Here is a 20,049-nt window from a genome sequence, read left to right as displayed (position 1 = left end):
GAATTGTAGGACATGACTAGTACAATCAATGCAAGATTAGATATTGCCCTGATGTAATTATGATCTTTCAAGAACCGGTGCGATTCGTGAAGTCTCTTTTCTCTGTCATAAATAAGTTTAAGAAGACTTTTTAACAATCCTTCAATACAGTGTTTAAGATGGATACAAAAACGATGTCCGACTGCACAGTTCTGGCTTGAATGGCATTAGTTTGAAGTATTTGCTCACAAAAGTTACAAATTATCTCGAGAAAACTGATGAAACACAAAAGTGAATAGACTAGCAGTGTATGCCTGACATATCTGCATGTCCGTTCCTAAATTCTAATTTTTTTTTGGTCTGACATCGATTTTTTGAGTTCCCTATAAACTAAACTTTTCAACACATACCGGGTACCTCAATTAGGTCTTAATACGACCAGTGAAACTGTAAGTAAATCATCGTTTTATCCATTTTAAACTGTTTTGCATTGGAGGATTACTAAAAAAAAGTCTTCTTTAACTCATTTCAATTAGAGAAAATAGACCCCATTTAATGAACTACCGTTACGTAAATCAATTTTAACAATATTTTTCTATGCCTAGGCCCTTGCCATTTGAAAATGTTTGCAAATTATTCAAAGAAAATCATGGTTCGTAGGCACGGAAACACAAGAAACATCTTAGAATTTCAAAAAATGGCTGATCTTTTCTGTTTTCGACACGAGAAAATGAAAACCCTTTGGCAATAATTCAATACAGTCTAAAATGGCTATAAAACGAGGATTTATTCAGGCTGCACAGTTACCGTACACTGGTCGTTAAGACCAATTTAGGGTATGTGTTCAAAAAGTTAAGCGAAATATCCCAAAAAGATCGATTTCACACGAAAATAAATCAGCCTTATGCCCGCATCTAAAATTGATTAGTGACATAAAGTCGGTATTTAACGGTTTTGTTCGGTATTTAGGGCTACCGGTTAGTTCGTTGCTGCGTTGAAGGTAGTCTAGTACCTAGCCGTCGTTCTAGGGAACCGGTAACAACGACCGGTATTCAGACTACGTTGAAGGTCGTTGCTGCGTTGTAAACAACCGGTGGACGTGCAATATTTTCATTACTACATTTACGCCCGTTTCATTAAAATTCTGGCTACAAAATTTCTTATATTGACATACATTGTACCGCATTTCTAATCAGGATTGCAGAAAACGCTAAATTCATTTACACACACATTCAACTATACTTATAGGCCTATAGTACACCAGCACTAGCACATTGGATGTGAGTAACCTGTCCTTGTTAGTATTTAGTAATCGGTTGGTGGTAAGCTATTATCTAATAAAATAAAGGCCTCCTCCCAGCTAATCCCTGATGGCCTGAATACCATCTGACCTAGTACTAGTCTGAACAGACTGTAACAACTGCTGTTCAACAGTTGTTGTTACGGTTCCCTACCTACAACCTGTTTGGAAAACAACGGCTAGGTACTAGACTACATCTGACCTTACTAGTAGTATTAGGCCCTATCTCTAGTCTTGACCGAGTCATCTCAGATAGGCTTGTAATTTGTACTTTTACTGCTAACGTTGATAATATCCAGAACTTAGAGAGGCCCTAGAGTATATACAAATAGGCCTACAAATACCTACCGGTATAGGAATTGTCGTGGTTTGTAAAACAGTCCGATCATCATAGAAACCAAACCTGATGTGCTGACTGATATTCCGCGCTACAGGCTGATACTTTTACCACTGCACAGTAGGCTACAGCTAACCTGCTGAATCAGCCTAGATTATAATCCAAATACCGGTACCAACCTGTCATTGTTACAGGTTCATTGTAGGACATGGACCGGCCTATAGCCATGCCTGCTTACTAATTAGTTTCACTTATTTAGGCCCCCTAGTAGTAGGCCTATAGTGATACAGAATTCTAGCATATTTAGGCCTTGAAGCTTGGAACTAAGCACCGGTGTTGCACAATGAATTTTTTCTTTATTGTATATTTTTGACAGCCAATTTTTGTAATTTATATCAAGTGCTACTGCTATTGATATGATATGCAGTGACGTGGCCGTTGGTCTAAATGGTTTTTTTTTTGCAAAAATCAATCGCTTAATTCTTTTTTATTTTTTTTATGTTTCAAGGTGAGGATTTGTGTTCTGCCCAATTTGCAGTATTAATATCTCGGTTAATAGGGCAAAGATACAAATAAGCCTGCCCATTATCATAGCACCTTATTCTTGGTTGTATTTTTCAGGTGAGATGCCGAGACGCATGACACCAAGTCAGGTGGCTCTTGAATTTATTAAATTTGGCAAAGATCCAGAAGAGGCATTCGAAAAAAAAGTTGTCAATAGCGAAATAGGTAGGCTAAATTATACCTAAATGGAATGTTTTAACCCTATCAAACCCTAACCCTCCTGACCTTCTAGACCCCAACCCTATCCTAAACCTAATGAGGCCTATAGGCCGAGAAGTGTTTTTGATATATAATGAGGACAACATAATCTTTAGCCCACTTGGGACTTAAGTCCCAGTGGACTATTGCGTTCACTTTTCATCTGTCGTCCGTTTGTCCATAGACGGAATCAAGTTCTTTTGGGAAGTTTTGAAGTCGCTTCAATGGATTGTCTTGATCTTTAGTTTTTACATGTATCTAGATACATCTTCTGCCCGAAAACTGGCCTGATCAGAATCAAGATGGCCGACTGGTTGCCATTGTTGTTCAGCAAAATCAGCACTTTTTACATATTTTTGATGTTATTAAGGGAAATTTTGAAACCCTTTGATCAATTATCTTGATCATTCACATCTGTTTGTATCCCCGGTGCATCAGCATAAGAAAAATTGTGTAGATCAGACTTAACATGGCCATCATGTGACCTTTTTTATGCCCAAGATCATTTTTGGCCTGAATTCCGAGATCTGGTTATACTATGAGAAGGGCTCTTACACAGGCCTATCAGACAGATACTTTGATCAGTCAAGCGTGATGCAATCAGTGACCATCTTCGTGTCATCAGTCCTCAGAAAAAGGTTTTTGAAGGAAACTATGGACAAGTTTTGACTTATAGTCTTGATATTTGATATAGGCCTATAGTATCGCTGTCATAGTATTCATCTCCTCACGTGGAATTGGGGTTACCCGGGTTTTTGTTCTCACCACCAGGGAGAGTTGAATATAGAATTACATACAGAATTACAGAATTGGTACCTATTGATATTTTGTATGAGTTTCAAGGTCATTGGTATGGTAACCACAATGAATGGCAAAATTGTATCTTGTGACATATTCTATGATTATGGGGCCGATTCTTTTATGCAGTCCGTATTCTCCGGATTGAATATCCTGATTTGTGCATAATGGAATAGTTGTTGAGAATCAAAATGGCGGCTTCCGTAACTTTTCTGAGTTTTAGGAGGCAAAATTCATGCGTCGCCATTTTGTCACGTGGTCTCTCCGCAATCACACCGGTCGACAGATTGGAGAGAATGGACTCTCCGAACTCTCCAGAAATAGTCACCTGATCAATAAAAGAATGGAAATGGAGCGTCCGGATTATCCGTACTGCATAAAAGAATCGGCCCTAGGCCACCAGGGGCATTGAAGAGCTAAATAACTTTTATTATATCATATTAGTATTTTCATATTGTATTGGTCTCTAAGGATATTTTGTAACCACAATCAATTACAAAATTGTAGCTCATGACATGTTCCATCATTGATTGTGGTGAGTTGTAAGGTCATTGCTTTCTTAATATGTTCACCAGGGGGCGTTGAATATTCCGTTTGTTAAGCATTTCTAACCACTTCCCAAGTGGGCGTGGTGTCCCTGGACCACTAGTTTACTAAATTACTGCTGCATCTGTATGATATCCACTTTTTTATAGAATATCTGTTGTGTCAGTCCGTAGACAGAATCCAGTTATTTTGGGAAGTTTAGAAAACACATGGATTGATGTTTGGTTTATACATATATTACCCTGAAACACCTACAGCCCAAAGACTGGTCCTGTCAGAATCAAGATGGCAGATTTCTGTTTGCCGAAATCAGCATTTTTACAGATTTTGATGTTTTCAAGGGAAATCTTTTAAGACGCTTCAATTATCTTGATCTTTCAAATAATATTTTTAATGCCCAGGGGCCCATCAGCATTAAAACAATTGAGTTGATCAGACACAAGAAGTCCGTCCTGTGACCTTTTTGGTGCCCATATAGCTCAAAAATCTCAGTCTGAAATCCTCAAAAACCTATATCGGTAGCTTCCTTGACTTAATAGCAGAAACTGAGTATTTCCATATCATACCTATTAATACATTGGCATATTTTGTTACCACAATACATAGTAAAGACATAAATAAACAATCAATGCAAAATTTATGTCATGGTTTCTGTAGTTCACCAGACGTTGAATATTAACATTTCCAGATGGTTGAGCATTTCAAACCTTTTCTCATCTGGGCATGGTGTCCCTGGACCCTAGGTTTTAATGTAGGACCTGAAGGAATGGTTTTTAATCAAAGATAATACTTTTTTCTGATTAAGGATATGGATTATTCACAAAGAAAGCAGTTTGTAGAGGGGATTTTTTGGTGGAATATCGTGGGCTACTCCGTGATGTGAAGGAAATCGGGGATGACGATACATATGTCTTTGAATTTCAAGACAAAAAGTTCAGTTCTTTGTGGTATGTAGGTCTATTGATTTTCTAACCAGATATTGCCCATCAGGCTACTTAGTTTACACTTTAACTAAAATAAGTCATTCAAAGCCTAACTGTTACCTGTAGGCCTGTATCATAATTTGATACCACCCATCTTCTTAAAGTATATTAGGCCTAATTGAATACTCTAAATATGACTTTTACCATTTCAGCATTGATGCCTCAATTGATGATGGTAGTTTGGGACGGCTCATCAATGATGGGTGGGGTGGCAAAGAAAACTGTAAAGCCAAAACCGTCATATCTGAAGGAAGGCCCCATATTGCATTTTTTGCTATTAAGGACATACCCCCCAAAACAGAATTGCGGTATGATTACGGGGTGACTGATTATTGGTGGAGACAGGTAAATTATGATGATTTATTTTCATCCAATTTTGTTGCAGCGAAGCTCTCATTCAGTTAGAACCTTACCCTCCCCTTCACCATACATCCATACTTTTTGTATACGCTTTAGTGCCTTATAGTAACAACCTCTAATGCAAGCATTTGTGCATCAAAGAATTAGCCCTAAGTTCAAAGCTTGTAATTTTTATCAGAATGACGACTGAAGTTGTCAATTGAAAAAAAAGTATCGTGAACATAACCTCAATATCTCCAATTATCCTTGACAGCGGGTCCCGAGAAGAAAGCAGTTTATGATTCGTAACGCTTGTCTTTATTAATGAATTATCAGTAAATGATTTATGCTGGTGTTGAAAAAATTAAACTTTGGTTATGAGTTACGATGGTCCAACATCAATGATCATACTACATGGAGTATGGTGCATACAGCAGTTTATAAATGCAAACCCCCTCCCATACACAACCATAGACATTTTAATACAAATTTTCAAACCCCCTCACCCTACTCTGTGTGTATGTACTGATCCTAAGAACATCGACTGATCAATTTCTTAATCACGATAAAAGTTCCTCTACAACTAATCATTGTACTATAGATACGCCGTGTAGTATCTTTGTTTCTACTGATGCATTTGGGTACCATATTGTATTTCTGTGCTGCATGAATGAGCTACATTTGCTTATTTGCTGATTTCTTCACTGCTTCCATTATGCCATTCTGGAAAATTATTTTTGTATTCAACATATAAATAGGCTTCTAACAAAAAAGAACTTAATGCCTCAGGTAAGCTTGTTAACCTGTTGGGATTAAAATTTTCTAGATTGAGTCAAACTTGCAAAGTACACCCAGCATGCTGAAGCTTGCGATTGTCATTAGGCCTATGTAGATGGAATTTGGTTTAAGCATGGAGAATAAAAGCAAAATGAGTCTATCATATTCAAATGTAAATTTCAGATTTGCCTTGCATTTCATGGCTTACATAAAAACTTGCTGTATACAGGCTACATTTGCGCCATGAGATTTTCTTCATGTACTGTGTGTGATAACTGTGCATGAATCTGAATTGAGGGTGTCTATCAGGAATATGTGTTAATTCTGCGGTTAATAAATATCATTGGACTTTGAAGATAAGATAGGTTATGTTAGATGCAACTTGCTTCTTATAGGTATGCCCTATGATGGTAGATGATTCATTTTGATACACCAACGACCATAAACTATCATTACCCAATTTGTATAAGTGAATGATACAGTATTGGCTTAGAAGCATTAGGTTGGAACACAACCAAGGGCGGGTAGTTGAATTATGCCTTTTATTATGCACATATAAATCCAGCTTGCATCCACCCCTCAGAAATGTTGCTCTTTTTCTCTATAAGATTTGTATGTCCATAAACTCAGTTTATACATTTACCGGTATACTTTGTTGAGCCGTCCACCAGAACAGCAGAAATAGACGAATTTGAATCATTTTGCATGTGATAGGCCTAACCTTATATATATTCTAACCTTATATATATTCTATATATATATATCTGTTGTATGCTTTTCAATTTTTATGGTTCCCTTTTGTTTCATTGAATTATCTCATAATGCATATTTTAGATAATGAGCAATGTTAAGCATGTATTCTTTGTGTAAAAAAACTTAGGTTCAGTCCTATTGGCCACCCACCATGATAAATGTTTTGTTTTAAGGTGAATACTATACAGTGCTATAATTTCCTGATGGTCTAAGTATGTATCGTTTGATAAAAATATATTTTTAACATCAATGAAATTGGTTATTATTTATGTTAGAAATAATCCATTCTCATGAAGTAAACATGATCTTTGAAATGCATGCAGGGGCGTATCAAGCGGGTGGTCTCGAAGGTCTAGACTCGTGCCTTCCCTTTGAAGTTGCCCTTCGTACAGAGATAACTTAAACCTATAAATTTAACATCTCAGAAATTTCATCTTTAAGGGTTGATTTATTCAAAAGTGTATCTAACCCTAGATGGAGGGACCCCCCTTAACGAATTTGATATGGCTGCTTTAACCGAAAATGCCTCGTATTTACTTTTTGAACCCGCCTTGCAATTTTCCTATTTCTACCCTTGGCAGGTAATTTGATTTCTTTCCCTACAAATTGAACGGTAGGATTGGAAAAAAGACAGTAACCAGGCATACATGTTTTGTCGATTTTTTACTTTCTCTTGACACACTCAAAATGAGGTTGATATAAAACCATGTAATTTTCATGGATCACATTCAAGATGGTCTACTGGCAACATGTAAGCCTATATTTTGGGAAATTACCTACTCTAGGTATTGTATTAACACCCTGTAATTTCATTTTCAAGATAATGTATTGACTTCCAAGTCTTTTCGTCAACACAAATCTGGTGAAAAAAAAAATCATGATTCTTGTTCTGGTAAGTAAACTCATGAAATAACTTAAGCTTGTATAATGCAGTAATAATTGGCAGCAGATTGCTGTATCATTGTATCTGTCATTTGATTTTCTAGATAATGTATTGACGAGTAAATGTTCCAGTGATGATTCAAAACAAGTTTCTGAATTCACGTGTTCTGGTAAGTTTACTCATTATGTAAATTTTTAGCTTGTATAATGCAGTAATAGTGGTCAACAGGTTGCTGTATCATTGTATCCGTCATTTGATTTTCTAGATAATGTATTGACGAGTAAATGTTCCAGTGATGATTCAAAACAAGTTTCTGAATTCACGTGTTCTGGTAAGTTTACTCATTATGTAACTTTTTAGCTTGTATAATGCAGTAATAGTGGTCAACAGGTTGCTGTATCATTGTATCCGTCATTTGATTTTCTAGATAATGTATTGACGAGTAAATGTTCCAGTGATGATTCAAAACAAGTTTCTGAATTCACGTGTTCTGGTAAGTTTACTCATTATGTAACTTTTTAGCTTGTATAATGCAGTAATAGTGGTCAACAGGTTGCTGTATCATTGTATCCGTCATTTGATTTTCTAGATAATGTATTGACGAGTAAATGTTCCAGTGATGATTCAAAACAAGTTTCTGAATTCACGTGTTCTGGTAAGTTTACTCATTATGTAACGTTTTAGCTTGTATAATGCAGTAATAGTGGTCAACAGGTTGCTGTATCATTGTATCCGTCATTTGATTTTCTAGATAATGTATTGACGAGTAAATGTTCCAGTGATGATTCAAAACAAGTTTCTGAATTCACGTGTTCTGGTAAGTTTACTCATTATGTAACTTTTTAGCTTGTATAATGCAGTAATAGTGGTCAGCAGGTTGCTGTATCATTGTATCCGTCATTTGATTTTCTAGATAATGTATTGACGAGTAAATGTTCCAGTGATGATTCAAAACAAGTTTCTGAATTCACGTGTTCTGGTAAGTTTACTCATTATGTAACTTTTTAGCTTGTATAATGCAGTAATAGTGGTCAGCAGGTTGCTGTATCATTGTATCCGTCATTTGATTTTCTAGATAATGTATTGACGAGTAAATGTTCCAGTGATGATTCAAAACAAGTTTCTGAATTCACGTGTTCTGGTAAGTTTACTCATTATGTAACTTTTTAGCTTGTATAATGCAGTAATAGTGGTCAACAGGTTGCTGTATCATTGTATCCGTCATTTGATTTTCTAGATAATGTATTGACGAGTAAATGTTCCAGTGATGATTCAAAACAAGTTTCTGAATTCACGTGTTCTGGTAAGTTTACTCATTATGTAACTTTTTAGCTTGTATAATGCAGTAATAGTGGTCAGCAGGTTGCTGTATCATTGTATCCGTCATTTGATTTTCTAGATAATGTATTGACGAGTAAATGTTCCAGTGATGATTCAAAACAAGTTTCTGAATTCACGTGTTCTGGTAAGTTTACTCATTATGTAACGTTTTAGCTTGAATAATGCAGTAAAAGTGGTCATCAGGTTGCTGTATCATTGTATCCGTCATTAGATTTTCTAGATAATGAATTGACGAGTAAATGTTCCAGTGATGATTCAAAACAAGTTTCTGAATTCACGTGTTCTGGTAAGTTTACTCATTATGTAACTTTTTAGCTTGTATAATGCAGTAATAGTGGTCAACAGGTTGCTGTATCATTGTATCCGTCATTTGATTTTCTAGATAATGTATTGACGAGTAAATGTTCCAGTGATGATTCAAAACAAGTTTCTGAATTCACGTGTTCTGGTAAGTTTACTCATTATGTAACTTTTTAGCTTGTATAATGCAGTAATAGTGGTCAACAGGTTGCTGTATCATTGTATCTGTCATTTTATTTTACAGATATTTCATTGATTCGTGAGTGTTCTGGTGAAAAGAAAATTTCTGAATTCACAGTTTCTGGTAAATAAACTCTATTTCTCTATTCATATGTGTTAAAAGTTCTATATTTAGTAAAGGGGCATATAAAACCTATCCTACCTTAATGAGAAAAGATTCACCATATGTCCTACAATTCTCCATTTACTTAAGTGGCATATAAAACCATTCACATCAGGACACTATCTAATCATTAAATAATTTTACTATTTATGTATGTCCTACAATTCTGTACTTGGTTAAGTAGTATATATAACCCATCATATCTGGTCACTACCTAATTGTGAAGTGATTTTACTGTCTATATATGTCCTACAATTCTACATTCAGTTAGGTGGCATATAAAACCCTTCATATTGGGACACTCTCTAATGATGAAGTGATTTTACTATTCATATATGTCCTACAATTCTACATTCAGTTAGGTGGCATATAAAACCCACAATATCTGGATACTGCCTAATGATGAAGTGATTTTACTACCTATGCATATCTTACAATTCTACATTCAGCATATAAATCCCATATCAGGACACTATCCCAAACCCAATATCCTTTTCAAACAAGTTGAAATAGACCTTTCCTGTTCATGAAGAATTTGAACAATTTTATGCATCACAATTCTATGTTACATTATAATCTAATACATTATATCACCATTGCATGCTTTACTTATGTTATGTTGCAATAATTGTCAGGTTGCTGTATCATTATATCTGTCATTTGATTTTCAAGATAATGTATTGATGTGATGATATAAAGAAAGTTTCTGAATTTACCTGCTCTGGTAAATTAACGTATTGCATAATTCTTTAACTTGTAACATGCAGCAATAATTGTCACCATATCATTTATTTTTCAAGATGATGCATTGACATGTGGCCCTTCTGGTGATGTTGACAATGATTCTGAATCCACCTGTTCTGGTAAGATAACACTTGTTTGCATAAGCAGTTATAGTTGTTCACAATTTAATAGCTGTATCGATGATATCTACCGTATTTATGCAGTTACTGATAGTTACATAGCTTTATTATTCACAAGATGCACATTTCCAATAATCAGCTATTTGAATGATTGAACATCAATGAGCTGCCAATATAGTTATCTTTGGAATTTGTTTTATTCCCAAAATTGGACTAGCTAACACTACTTACCCACTGATAATTGAAATATATATTTTCTTCAAATAGTTTTTGAGATGTTTTGGCTTTTCTCTACTTTTAGAATTTTCAGATGGCGAGGAATTACTTGAATCTTCGATATCTCAAGCTATAATAAGTACGTTACATTTGAAGTGTACTATACCTTTAAACCTGGTTTTTGTTCATCCTAAACATTCATATTTTGTGAGTGTAAGGAAAACGATCGACTTGCAAGATAATGCCTTGCGAGAAGAAAGTCAAAATGCAATCGGTCTTCAGAGAGTGAAATCATGTAAAAGTGGTTTCCCTTCTTTTGTGGGTGGGGATTAGAGCACATTGTACGAACTTTTGTCTTTCAAGGAGCACATACTTTGTGGACAAGACATGTCCTAAAATGCATCAAAAACTGTGATATAAAAATAAATTGCAATCCATATTACTTTACACTCCCTATTTCATAAAAAATATCCTTCGGTCGTTGAAAGTGTTGAGCATAGCTTGTGTCATTAACACGTAGATACTAAGGGGGAGGGTCAATGCCGAAAAATTATGCCAGTATGGATAATTGAAATAATTGAAACTAATCTATTTAGGTTTTCTGCCACATGACTATGATAGCGATGAAGAATTACCATTTTTTTATGAAAACAAGGAGGGAACCTGCGGTAAGTGAACGTTATGATCTTATCTACCTTAAAAAGGTGCATATTAACTGAAAAATCTTACACATTAACTGAAAAATCTTGTTCTAAAGTTGTATTAGGCATATTGCGTTCTAGTGTCAATTGTCCATCCATAGGTAGAATCAAAGCATTTTAGGAAGCTTTGGAGATATTTTAAAGGATTGTCTTAATACATGTATCTAGTACTTTTGAGACAACTGCAGCTCAAAAACTGGTCTTATCAGATTCAAGATATGTGACCAACAGCATTTGTTCAACAAAAGTTTTCATGGAGAACTTGTTTGATGTTTGGTATATATAATATATGTATCTCTGCCCAGAGCCTATTACTACTGGAAAAATTGGATCAATCAGAGGAAAATGGCGTAGTCTCTGTAGTAGTCTCTGTAATCTGTAGTCTCAATTTCTAGATCTTTAGATATGTTTGGATCAGGCAAATTTTGAGTCATCTTAGTCTCACCAGTCCTCGCTCATGGTTGGAATGGTTTTTTTTTTAAGGAGGGTACCAACAATTTTAACTTGTTATTTATGTTGTTGTTATTTATGTTGAATTTGTTTTGTTGAATAGAAATTATCCGATATTGTTCTCCCCACTAGGATTAATTTGAACATTGAAATTTACTTTGGAAATTTGAAATTTACTTTGGAACCATTCAGTTTTGTACCTATTATCTATTGCAAAGTGAAAAAGCACATGAAATTTTCTGTCATTTCATTGATTTTCATGGAAAATAGTTTGTGTATTCGCACCAGCAGGAATTGAACATTGAAGTATTGTTAGACAGAGGTTAGAGTGATAAAAACTTGTAGTCCAATGATGCCTTCAAAAATAACATGAAATAACGCAAAGATGTTATCAATGTATGTGAATATTAATTCAACAGTTTCTACGAGGTCAAAAAGTCAAAAATTCAGTTCAGTAGGATATTTGTTTTTTAGATATTGGATTTAGATACAACTTTGACAAGATTTTTATTGAGAAGCCGGAAAATTGACTTTTGATTGTATTGAATTGGGTACATGTAAAATGGCTAGGTCTACCAGATTTGATTTAAATTCATAAGAATAGATCTGCAACACCAAACATGTTAAATTTTGGTGGTAGTTTCCTAGGTATTCATTAACACTTGATAGATGTCTTTTATTTTATCTTCAGCTACTACCACTATTGATTACTCAAACATTCTGAAGATGCTCACTCTGAGTGCACAGAAAAGCTATGAGAATCTGAAAACTACTGTTGGCTATTTTGCAAGTAGGATACGGGAACTTGAGTATAAGTGTTTGGACAGAAAACTGATGGTACATGGCAGGTCATTAGAAATTATGCAGAAATGTGGTGATATGGTAAATGGGGTGCTCATGCCTGCAGATGTATCTGGTGATGGTAACTGTTTGTTCAATGCAGTATCAGTCGGTCTTTGTGGGTGTGAAGATCTAGCAACTGAACTTCGTGTTCGCACTTGTATCGAAATGGTTGAGAATTCTGACTTCTATCAAACTCGAAGTATCGAATTTGGATTCGATTTGATTTCACCATCCTTCGCAGATGCATGTATTGCTTGTGCAATACACAACAGTTATTCTTCGATGCTGACAATACAGGCACTCGCAACAGTTATTGATAGGAGGATAAGATCAGTATACCCCTCGGTTAATGGGTTATTGGATAATCGTGTGCCTATAATGAACCATATATTAAATCCAAGAAAAAATTTGACTGGCACATTGAGGCAAGCACCTTTACTCGTAATGTGGACTACACATTCAGAACTTAAACCTGGACACTGGAATCCGGATCATTTTGCCCCTTTACTGCCAAAAGATGTATTTGAACCGAAAGCTGGAACCTCTTCACAACAGGATGCAATTATAAAGAAAAAAAGGCAAATTGACTCATCTGACTCTGAAGATCAGTCAATTGATGTTGACATTCCAAAAAAGCGGAAAAAAAGAAAATGTATATCAGATTCTGAAGATGATTACATTCCTGATGACGATCTATGTGATAGTGATGATGATAATCTCCATGAAATTGATCCAAATGATAACGATATTGAGGAAGAAGACTTTGGAGATTATCTGTCAAGACTGTCGGCTCATTTGAAACATGTTACTGTTCCGACATACCAGTCAGTAGATGGCAAGCGGGACTACCGAAAGGCAGATTATTGTTTGTATTGTAAGCGTGTGTTTACTTCGAAAATATCCTCGCATTTGTGCAGTATTCACGCGTCTGAACCAGAAATTATAAAGTACCATCTGATACGCGATCCAAATGAAAAAAAAAAACATATGCGCTTACTTCAGAATGAAGGAAACTTTCGGCACAATTGTAAAGTGATAAAAGAAGGACATGGTACGTTGGTCGTTGTCCGTAGACCCAATAAAACGGATAAACCACCAAATGCAGTGGACTACGTACCATGCGAATTTTGTAAGGGTTTTTTCTACAAGGGATGCCTTTCCGAGCATGCGACACGTTGCCACTTCAAACCAATGGCAAAACAACCAGACATCAATTACATAAGAACCTCTCGAAACATGCTATCACCATTTGTACCAAGAATCGATGAGGATACGGTTGCATTAAACTTGATATTCAGCAGAATGCGAGAAACAGTTGCAAACCCTGGCATTCCTGGCATTTGCGAAAAAGACGAATTAATTGGTGAATTTGCTTTGTCATTGTACTCGCGTTTAGGCACTGCAAAGGAGCAGCGCCGAAAAGACCTAGCAAACTTGAGAACAAAGGTCCGTTTACTCGGTATGCTACTGAAAGCCCTGAACGAGAACAATGGCGAAGAAAACTGGATATCGCTTTCCTCGTACCTGAGAGGGCCACATTTCCATCAGATAGTCAAATGTGTTAAGAAGTTAGCTTTGGAAAAAGATTCCCCGAGTGTGGCAATAAATTTGGGGATTTACATCAAACATTGCATTGTCCTCAAAATGAGCATGGGGATTTTTGAAGGAGACAAAATTATGCAAGAAGAGGGAAGAGATTTCGAAGTAGTTTATCGGGCCCATTGGAACAATACTGTTTCGTGTGTTGCTAATCGAAGGATTAAACTTAGGAAACTCAATCAAGGCAATACACATCCAGTGGCAGATGACTTAGTAGTCTTTAAAGATTGGCTCGACTCTGAAATTGATAAAGCGTTGATGATACATGAGCCTACTTCAAAACAGTGGAAACATCTTGCTTATGCTGTTCTTGTCCGTATAGTCCTTTTCAACCGAAGGCGGATATCAGAAGTGGAAGAAATGATCATGAGCGATTTCGAAAATATTGTGCCGGATGCCGATCAGAATCAAGAGATCCTGCAATCACTGTCTCTAGCTGAGCAGCTTTTGGTCAAACGGTAATTGTTGTTTTAAAATTGTCTTAGTCATATGCTCTTATCTAATTTACAAGATATGTTGGGTTGATTTTGGAGAGTTTTTTGTAGAATGCGTGTAATAGAAATCCGAGGGAAGAGCACTCGCAGTATTCGAGGTGTATACATTCTGCTTACTGAGAAGATGGTTAAAGCTATCGAACATATCCTCGATACCAGACAAAGTACAAGTGACTTCATTTTTGCTAGGTAACATCAATTCTGAAATCAATTAGACTTGTGGCATTCTATTTAGCATGTATAAAAGACGTGTATAAAAGACGTGTATATAGCGTGTATAATAAGAACATTCAACAACGTATATCTGTTGACATTGACAATTTGGATAGATTTTACTTCTATCCATCTTCAGCGATTTAGAAGAGTTTTTATATAACTCTGAAGATGGATAGAAGTCTATCTGAAATGTCAGTGTAAAGTTTCACAGATAAAGCTATGTGGGTCTTTCTAGGAAGAATGCTATTTTCTGATTTATACAGTGTTTGCACTTTCCTATTCAAATAACATTAACCCATTAACAATTGCAATACGGATTTTGAATGTTTCTTGAATGGATTCGATTAATGCAAGGTTTATTTTATTATTATTAAGGTACAATCATTCCCTTTTTGAATGTCAATTGATTAATAGTCCTGATAAAAATCTTAATCTCTCATCACAACTGATATAGTTTTGTTCGTGGGCATCTACATGCTGAATAATCAAATAAGTTAGTGCTTACCAGGCCATGCAGCCATTTTTTAGAAAAATGTCTTTGTATACAGTATATACTTTACAAAGCAATACAATCTGAACCTTTTTTAGTTCATATCGTGACAGGTTTTGTGCAAGCATTGCAAATCCATCATTCATTTTAGGAAACGTGCTGACACACCACTTGACGGTTGTACTGCAATGCGTGAAATGACAAAATTGTGTCCCGGACTGAATGCACCTGAACGAATTAGATCGACGAAGCTCCGATCTTTCTTTGCAACTACACTACAAGTAGGTTTATCATTTACCAATGAACTAGGATTAGTCTTATTGCAAGCATTACAAACCTCTTTAAAATACAAACCACAGTATTACAATTATAAATGTTGTATATTTATATTACCTGATTAATAACCTGACAATTTAAGACTACATGTATATGGGGGATTTTTTTCTGTCTTCCTGATATCAGGTGTTATCTATATTCAAAAGAATCATTAGGTTAATTACTTACTGAAATTTAGAGGGCATGTGACCGTTAAGGTCATGTAATCATCTAGACAGTACTTGATCATGAAAGGATTTTCCCATTATATATATATCCTACAATTCTACATGCAGTAAAATAGCATATTAAACCCATCATATCAGAACACTACCTATTTATGAAGTGTCTATTTATGTATGTCCCACAATTCTACATCCAGTTAAGTGACATATAAAACCCATCATATCAAGACACTACCTGACCATGAAGTGATTTTTCCTATTTATGTATGTCCCACAATTCTACATTCAGTTAACCAGTATATAAAACCTATCATAAAAGGATGACAAGTGATAATAGACAAGTGCTGATATCGGATCCTGTATAGGCCTAAAACATCCGTATCAGGACATACCTTATCATGAAGTGCTTTTACATGTACTATCATACAAGCCTAATTTCCAGCCCTGTATGTATTAGTGAATGAAATTTTTAAGAATATAAAATAGAACCTTCATTCATCAAGAATATCTATAAAGAAGGTAAAGCTCTGGTCTTCGAAAGACATAACAAGCAATGATTATAATAAATCAATGATCGGCTATAATGATACTTGTGAATGGAAATTATATTGTGAAGTGATTTGAAATGGATGAAAGCCCTAAAGCCAGTATTTGGGTTTATAACTTCAGATTTTGTCTATGAAGCCCAACGAGTTGAAGATGGTGGCTGATCATATGGGGCACGATGTGAAAATTCACGCAGATGTATATTGCCTCCAATCTTCACTCGTTGAAAAAGCGAAGGTAGCGAAGGTGCTATTGGCTGCCGAAAATGGCATTATGGCAAGATTCAAAGGAAAGTCATTGGAGGATATTGATCCCGATGGTAAGTCTGACTTTACTGATAGATTAAATATTTTAGTATTCTCTGCTATGACAGCAGTCACCCGTGTGTGTGTATGTGTACATGTGCATTTATTCATTGATAACGTTTTAGCACTCCCATTATCCTTGGATTATGCCGATAAGTGGACTGAGTGTGAAGACAGTGAAAACAGTGATGACAGTGATGACAATGACATGGTCGATGCAGAAGTTCCGCCAAAGATGGAAACTAACCAATCTGAAGCGCAAAGTAAGTTCATGGATAGGGTCCATAGTGATTAAACCACCTTATGGACGGTATAACAATCCTAGGGGAAATGGGGCCTATTGTGAGAACCTATCAGTAGTCTTGATGCAATGGTTTGTGTAGCATTTTTATATGATTTTGTTTCAGATGAGAAGTCACGTATTAAGAGGGCACCCTGGACAAAGGGAGAAACAGATATTTTTTGTAGGATATTGCATAACTATTTGAATAATAAGCGAATGGCACCAGCAGTAGACTTGAGAAAAGTAGTTGAAGAACTTGGTGGTAGCCGAACTTTGCCTCAGGTTCGAACGAGGCTACATAATATTATCTCGAAGAAGCAGAAAACGAAATAATATAGGGAACCTCTAAATGTATGGCGTAAATATACTGTCAAAATTAAAATAGCATTTTTGACGCGTCAATCGATGCGTCAAATTCACTTTATTTATGTTTTGTAATAATTACGTTATTGTTTAGCTGTAGCAAGAACGTACATATAGAACATAGTATTGATTGTTTTGCCATGCGAGTGAGTTTTGGAGAAAGTTGGACATGCATATATAATGCACCAAGATAGCGATCGTAAATCCGAGAAAAATACATTTTTTCGCTCAAAACTAAAATTTACTCATTTGGTCGTACTGGACCCATGGTCCTAATTAAAGATATGTGAAACTTTGTTTTTGCCACTAAGCACTGTGCCCAATGTAAATAATATCTATATATTGATATTCCGTATGTGGAGTTTTCTTTCAATGATTGCTTGTTTTTGTTCTGATCGATTTCTCCTTTTATTAAAGCGCAATGATTACTGTTTAGAAGAAAATGTTTAAACAAAATCAAATATATTACCGGTATATAAATTGTTAAAGCAGTAAATGAAAAATGACCGATCTGAATAAATGTTAGAATTTCCCTCATGCCAGTCTTACACCTGTTATAGAAATGTAATGAACTAGATTACAGGAGAAAATGTGGAGGTTTTTTTTTTAATGATGTGAACATAAGTAAATGGTGTATTTTTGTAGACTAATCTCATTCCTATCAGGTATATTTGTTGTAGGCCATTGATTTCAGGTTGAGAACATAATGATTAAAAAATGTGATTAGTTTCTGTTTTATCTGCAGTTGACAAAATATCATACAATCCAATGACTACCGGTATAACATATTTGATTTGGGATAGTAAACGCATCGAGTTCCAGGTCAGCTAATCTTTACACAATTCTTATGAAACATAGCATGAATTTCCATATTGGAACTTGAATTATCGCCTAACTGAAATAACGAAAATCACTGGTCCTAAATGATTTGAGTCAGAAGGTATCGACTGTATTTTGAATGTATGACATGAATAATATTAAAATATTCCATTGGCAGAATATCCAACTTCCTCGTGGTTTACAATTCTAGGGTTGATAAATATATCAGAATTATCTTGTAGAGTTTGTAAATTTGCTAATGCTTTTTTCCTAATAAAGAGATTTCCAATTTTCATTGAAAATTTTGTTTTGTTTCTGTTGTCAGATGTATCTGGATATTGAAAGCTTTGAAAGGACTTTCATTCCCTCAATTAGAGCCATATTTCAAAAATGTGAATAGAAGTGAAGAGTAGAGAATATTCCGACAAAGCAAGGAGAAATATGGAAGTTGTATACCTTACTTGGACGAAGCTCTGTAGGAAAGCCTATCGCAATTGTTATGAATCGACCCAGACCTGTTAGAACCGACTGTTGCCCGGTCGCTTACAATAGAATAGGCAGTGAGATAATTCGCTGTTTAGTAATGTCTAAGCGTTTGGCCTCAGGTATTCCACACGAAGGGCATAGTTTCAGTTATGTTACATGTATAGGTGCATGTATTTAATTCATGGGGCATATAGGCCTATATAAATTGTGAGGTTTGCATATCATTAGCATATAATTATACATATATGCCCCAGAAACGTATATAATTCATGGGGCATATAGGCCTATATAAATTGTGAGGTTTGCATATCATTAGCATATAATTATACATATATGCCCCAGAAACGGGTATTAAAATAGCACCACACAATTGGGTTTGAGCCCACAAACCCCGTTAATAGTATGTTTTCAGTATATATATATATATATATATATATATATATATATATATATATATATATATATATATATATATATATATATATATATACATGATATAACACATAGCATTTGCTTATACTAGAACATGATTCTATTTGAGCCTATATACATTTCATGTAAAATGCTATGGGATAAATCTTTAAATTCACAGCTGTCACAGCTGTTACTATGACGCCGAGACATATGAGTCATAATACTGCAAACGCGTAGAACATTCTAGAAGGTGTACCGGAACTCTGAATAAAGATGACGTGTCATAATCGCAGACGTGTTCATTCTAGAAATCGCACCGGAACTGAATAGATGATGTAACATAACGCTTAGGATATTCTCTCTCGAAACGCAATTAGGAGTTTATAGTTTACAATTCTAAATCTAAATGTAAGTACTGTTTTTTGTAGTTATTAGGGCTATGAAATATGAAACCTTTAGATATATTTAAGTGTATTTAGTATATCTTTTAGATAGCTAGAGTTACCGCTAATATCTTTTAGATTAATAAAACGTCATACACATCAAGAAGCGATAGAGAAACTCAAGATACTCTTTCTGACTGAGGAATCAACAGCAATGGATATCGAACCAATAGAAATTGGCGCAAGAAACACCATAAGATCAACGAAGAAACTATATAAGAATTTCAAAAACATTAAGACTACTCCACAAATACCAATGATTAAGTTTAACATTTGTTGATGTAGTTAAATATTTACCGGCAATTGAAAAAATGTTTGTAATTATAAATTGTATTTATAGAACTCAAATGATGTATTGAAATAAACGAACGACTGAACATACTTGTATAATGTATTGTGTAAATCTACTTGGTGAATTTTTATGTTCAGTCGTTTCTATTTGCATAATGAATATATAATTATGATTAGCGCATGCGCATTAAGCAAAACCGGCCATAAATGGCCGCATGTGACGCATGTGACGCGGATATGAATGCGTTTGAATTTTCTATGTTCAGTTGTTTCTATTTTACAGAAT

General features: G+C 35.2%; 2 protein-coding genes across 2 annotated transcripts; both read left to right on the top strand.

The window, feature by feature from the left end:
• The first annotated feature begins 1,250 nt into the window (after positions 1 to 1,250).
• Positions 1,251 to 7,577, top strand: LOC141907432 (N-lysine methyltransferase KMT5A-like). The gene is made up of 6 exons (XM_074797070.1): positions 1,251 to 1,259; positions 2,238 to 2,345; positions 4,528 to 4,669; positions 4,858 to 5,050; positions 7,395 to 7,466; positions 7,561 to 7,577. Exons 2-5 carry the CDS (start codon positions 2,243 to 2,245, stop codon positions 7,404 to 7,406), a joined length of 450 nt encoding a protein of 149 aa, XP_074653171.1. The 5' UTR covers positions 1,251 to 1,259; positions 2,238 to 2,242; the 3' UTR covers positions 7,407 to 7,466; positions 7,561 to 7,577.
• On the top strand, positions 7,452 to 18,380 carry LOC141907100 (uncharacterized). Its single transcript, XM_074796669.1, has 15 exons — positions 7,452 to 7,466; positions 7,561 to 7,565; positions 7,994 to 8,112; positions 8,857 to 8,922; positions 9,181 to 9,246; positions 9,343 to 9,402; positions 10,242 to 10,304; positions 10,606 to 10,659; positions 11,117 to 11,188; positions 12,363 to 14,571; positions 14,659 to 14,796; positions 15,465 to 15,594; positions 16,483 to 16,678; positions 16,790 to 16,927; positions 17,072 to 18,380. The coding sequence occupies exons 1-15, from the start codon at positions 7,452 to 7,454 to the stop codon at positions 17,278 to 17,280; spliced, it is 3,540 nt and encodes a 1,179-aa protein (XP_074652770.1). The 3' UTR covers positions 17,281 to 18,380.
• The last annotated feature ends 1,669 nt before the right edge of the window (positions 18,381 to 20,049 follow it).

This window comes from Tubulanus polymorphus, chromosome 6 (assembly GCF_964204645.1).
Source record: "Tubulanus polymorphus chromosome 6, tnTubPoly1.2, whole genome shotgun sequence".
Taxonomy (NCBI): Eukaryota; Metazoa; Nemertea; class Palaeonemertea; order Tubulaniformes; family Tubulanidae; genus Tubulanus; species Tubulanus polymorphus.
Note: the sequence above shows the minus strand (reverse complement) of the source record. Positions and strands in the feature narration are given on the sequence as shown.

Bases quoted from the DNA above. Each gene is read 5' to 3' on its own strand.
- LOC141907100 (XM_074796669.1), top strand. The intron at 14,572-14,658 runs GTAATTGTTGTT...AGTTTTTTGTAG, and splicing joins GAGCAGCTTTTGGTCAAACG to AATGCGTGTAATAGAAATCC. The intron at 14,797-15,464 runs GTAACATCAATT...CATTCATTTTAG, and splicing joins AGTGACTTCATTTTTGCTAG to GAAACGTGCTGACACACCAC.
- LOC141907432 (XM_074797070.1), top strand. From the start codon at position 2,243: ATGCCGAGACGCATGACACCAAGTCAGGTGGCTCTTGAATTTATTAAA. The intron at 2,346-4,527 runs GTAGGCTAAATT...TTTCTGATTAAG, and splicing joins AGTTGTCAATAGCGAAATAG to GATATGGATTATTCACAAAG. The intron at 4,670-4,857 runs GTATGTAGGTCT...TTACCATTTCAG, and splicing joins AAAAAGTTCAGTTCTTTGTG to CATTGATGCCTCAATTGATG.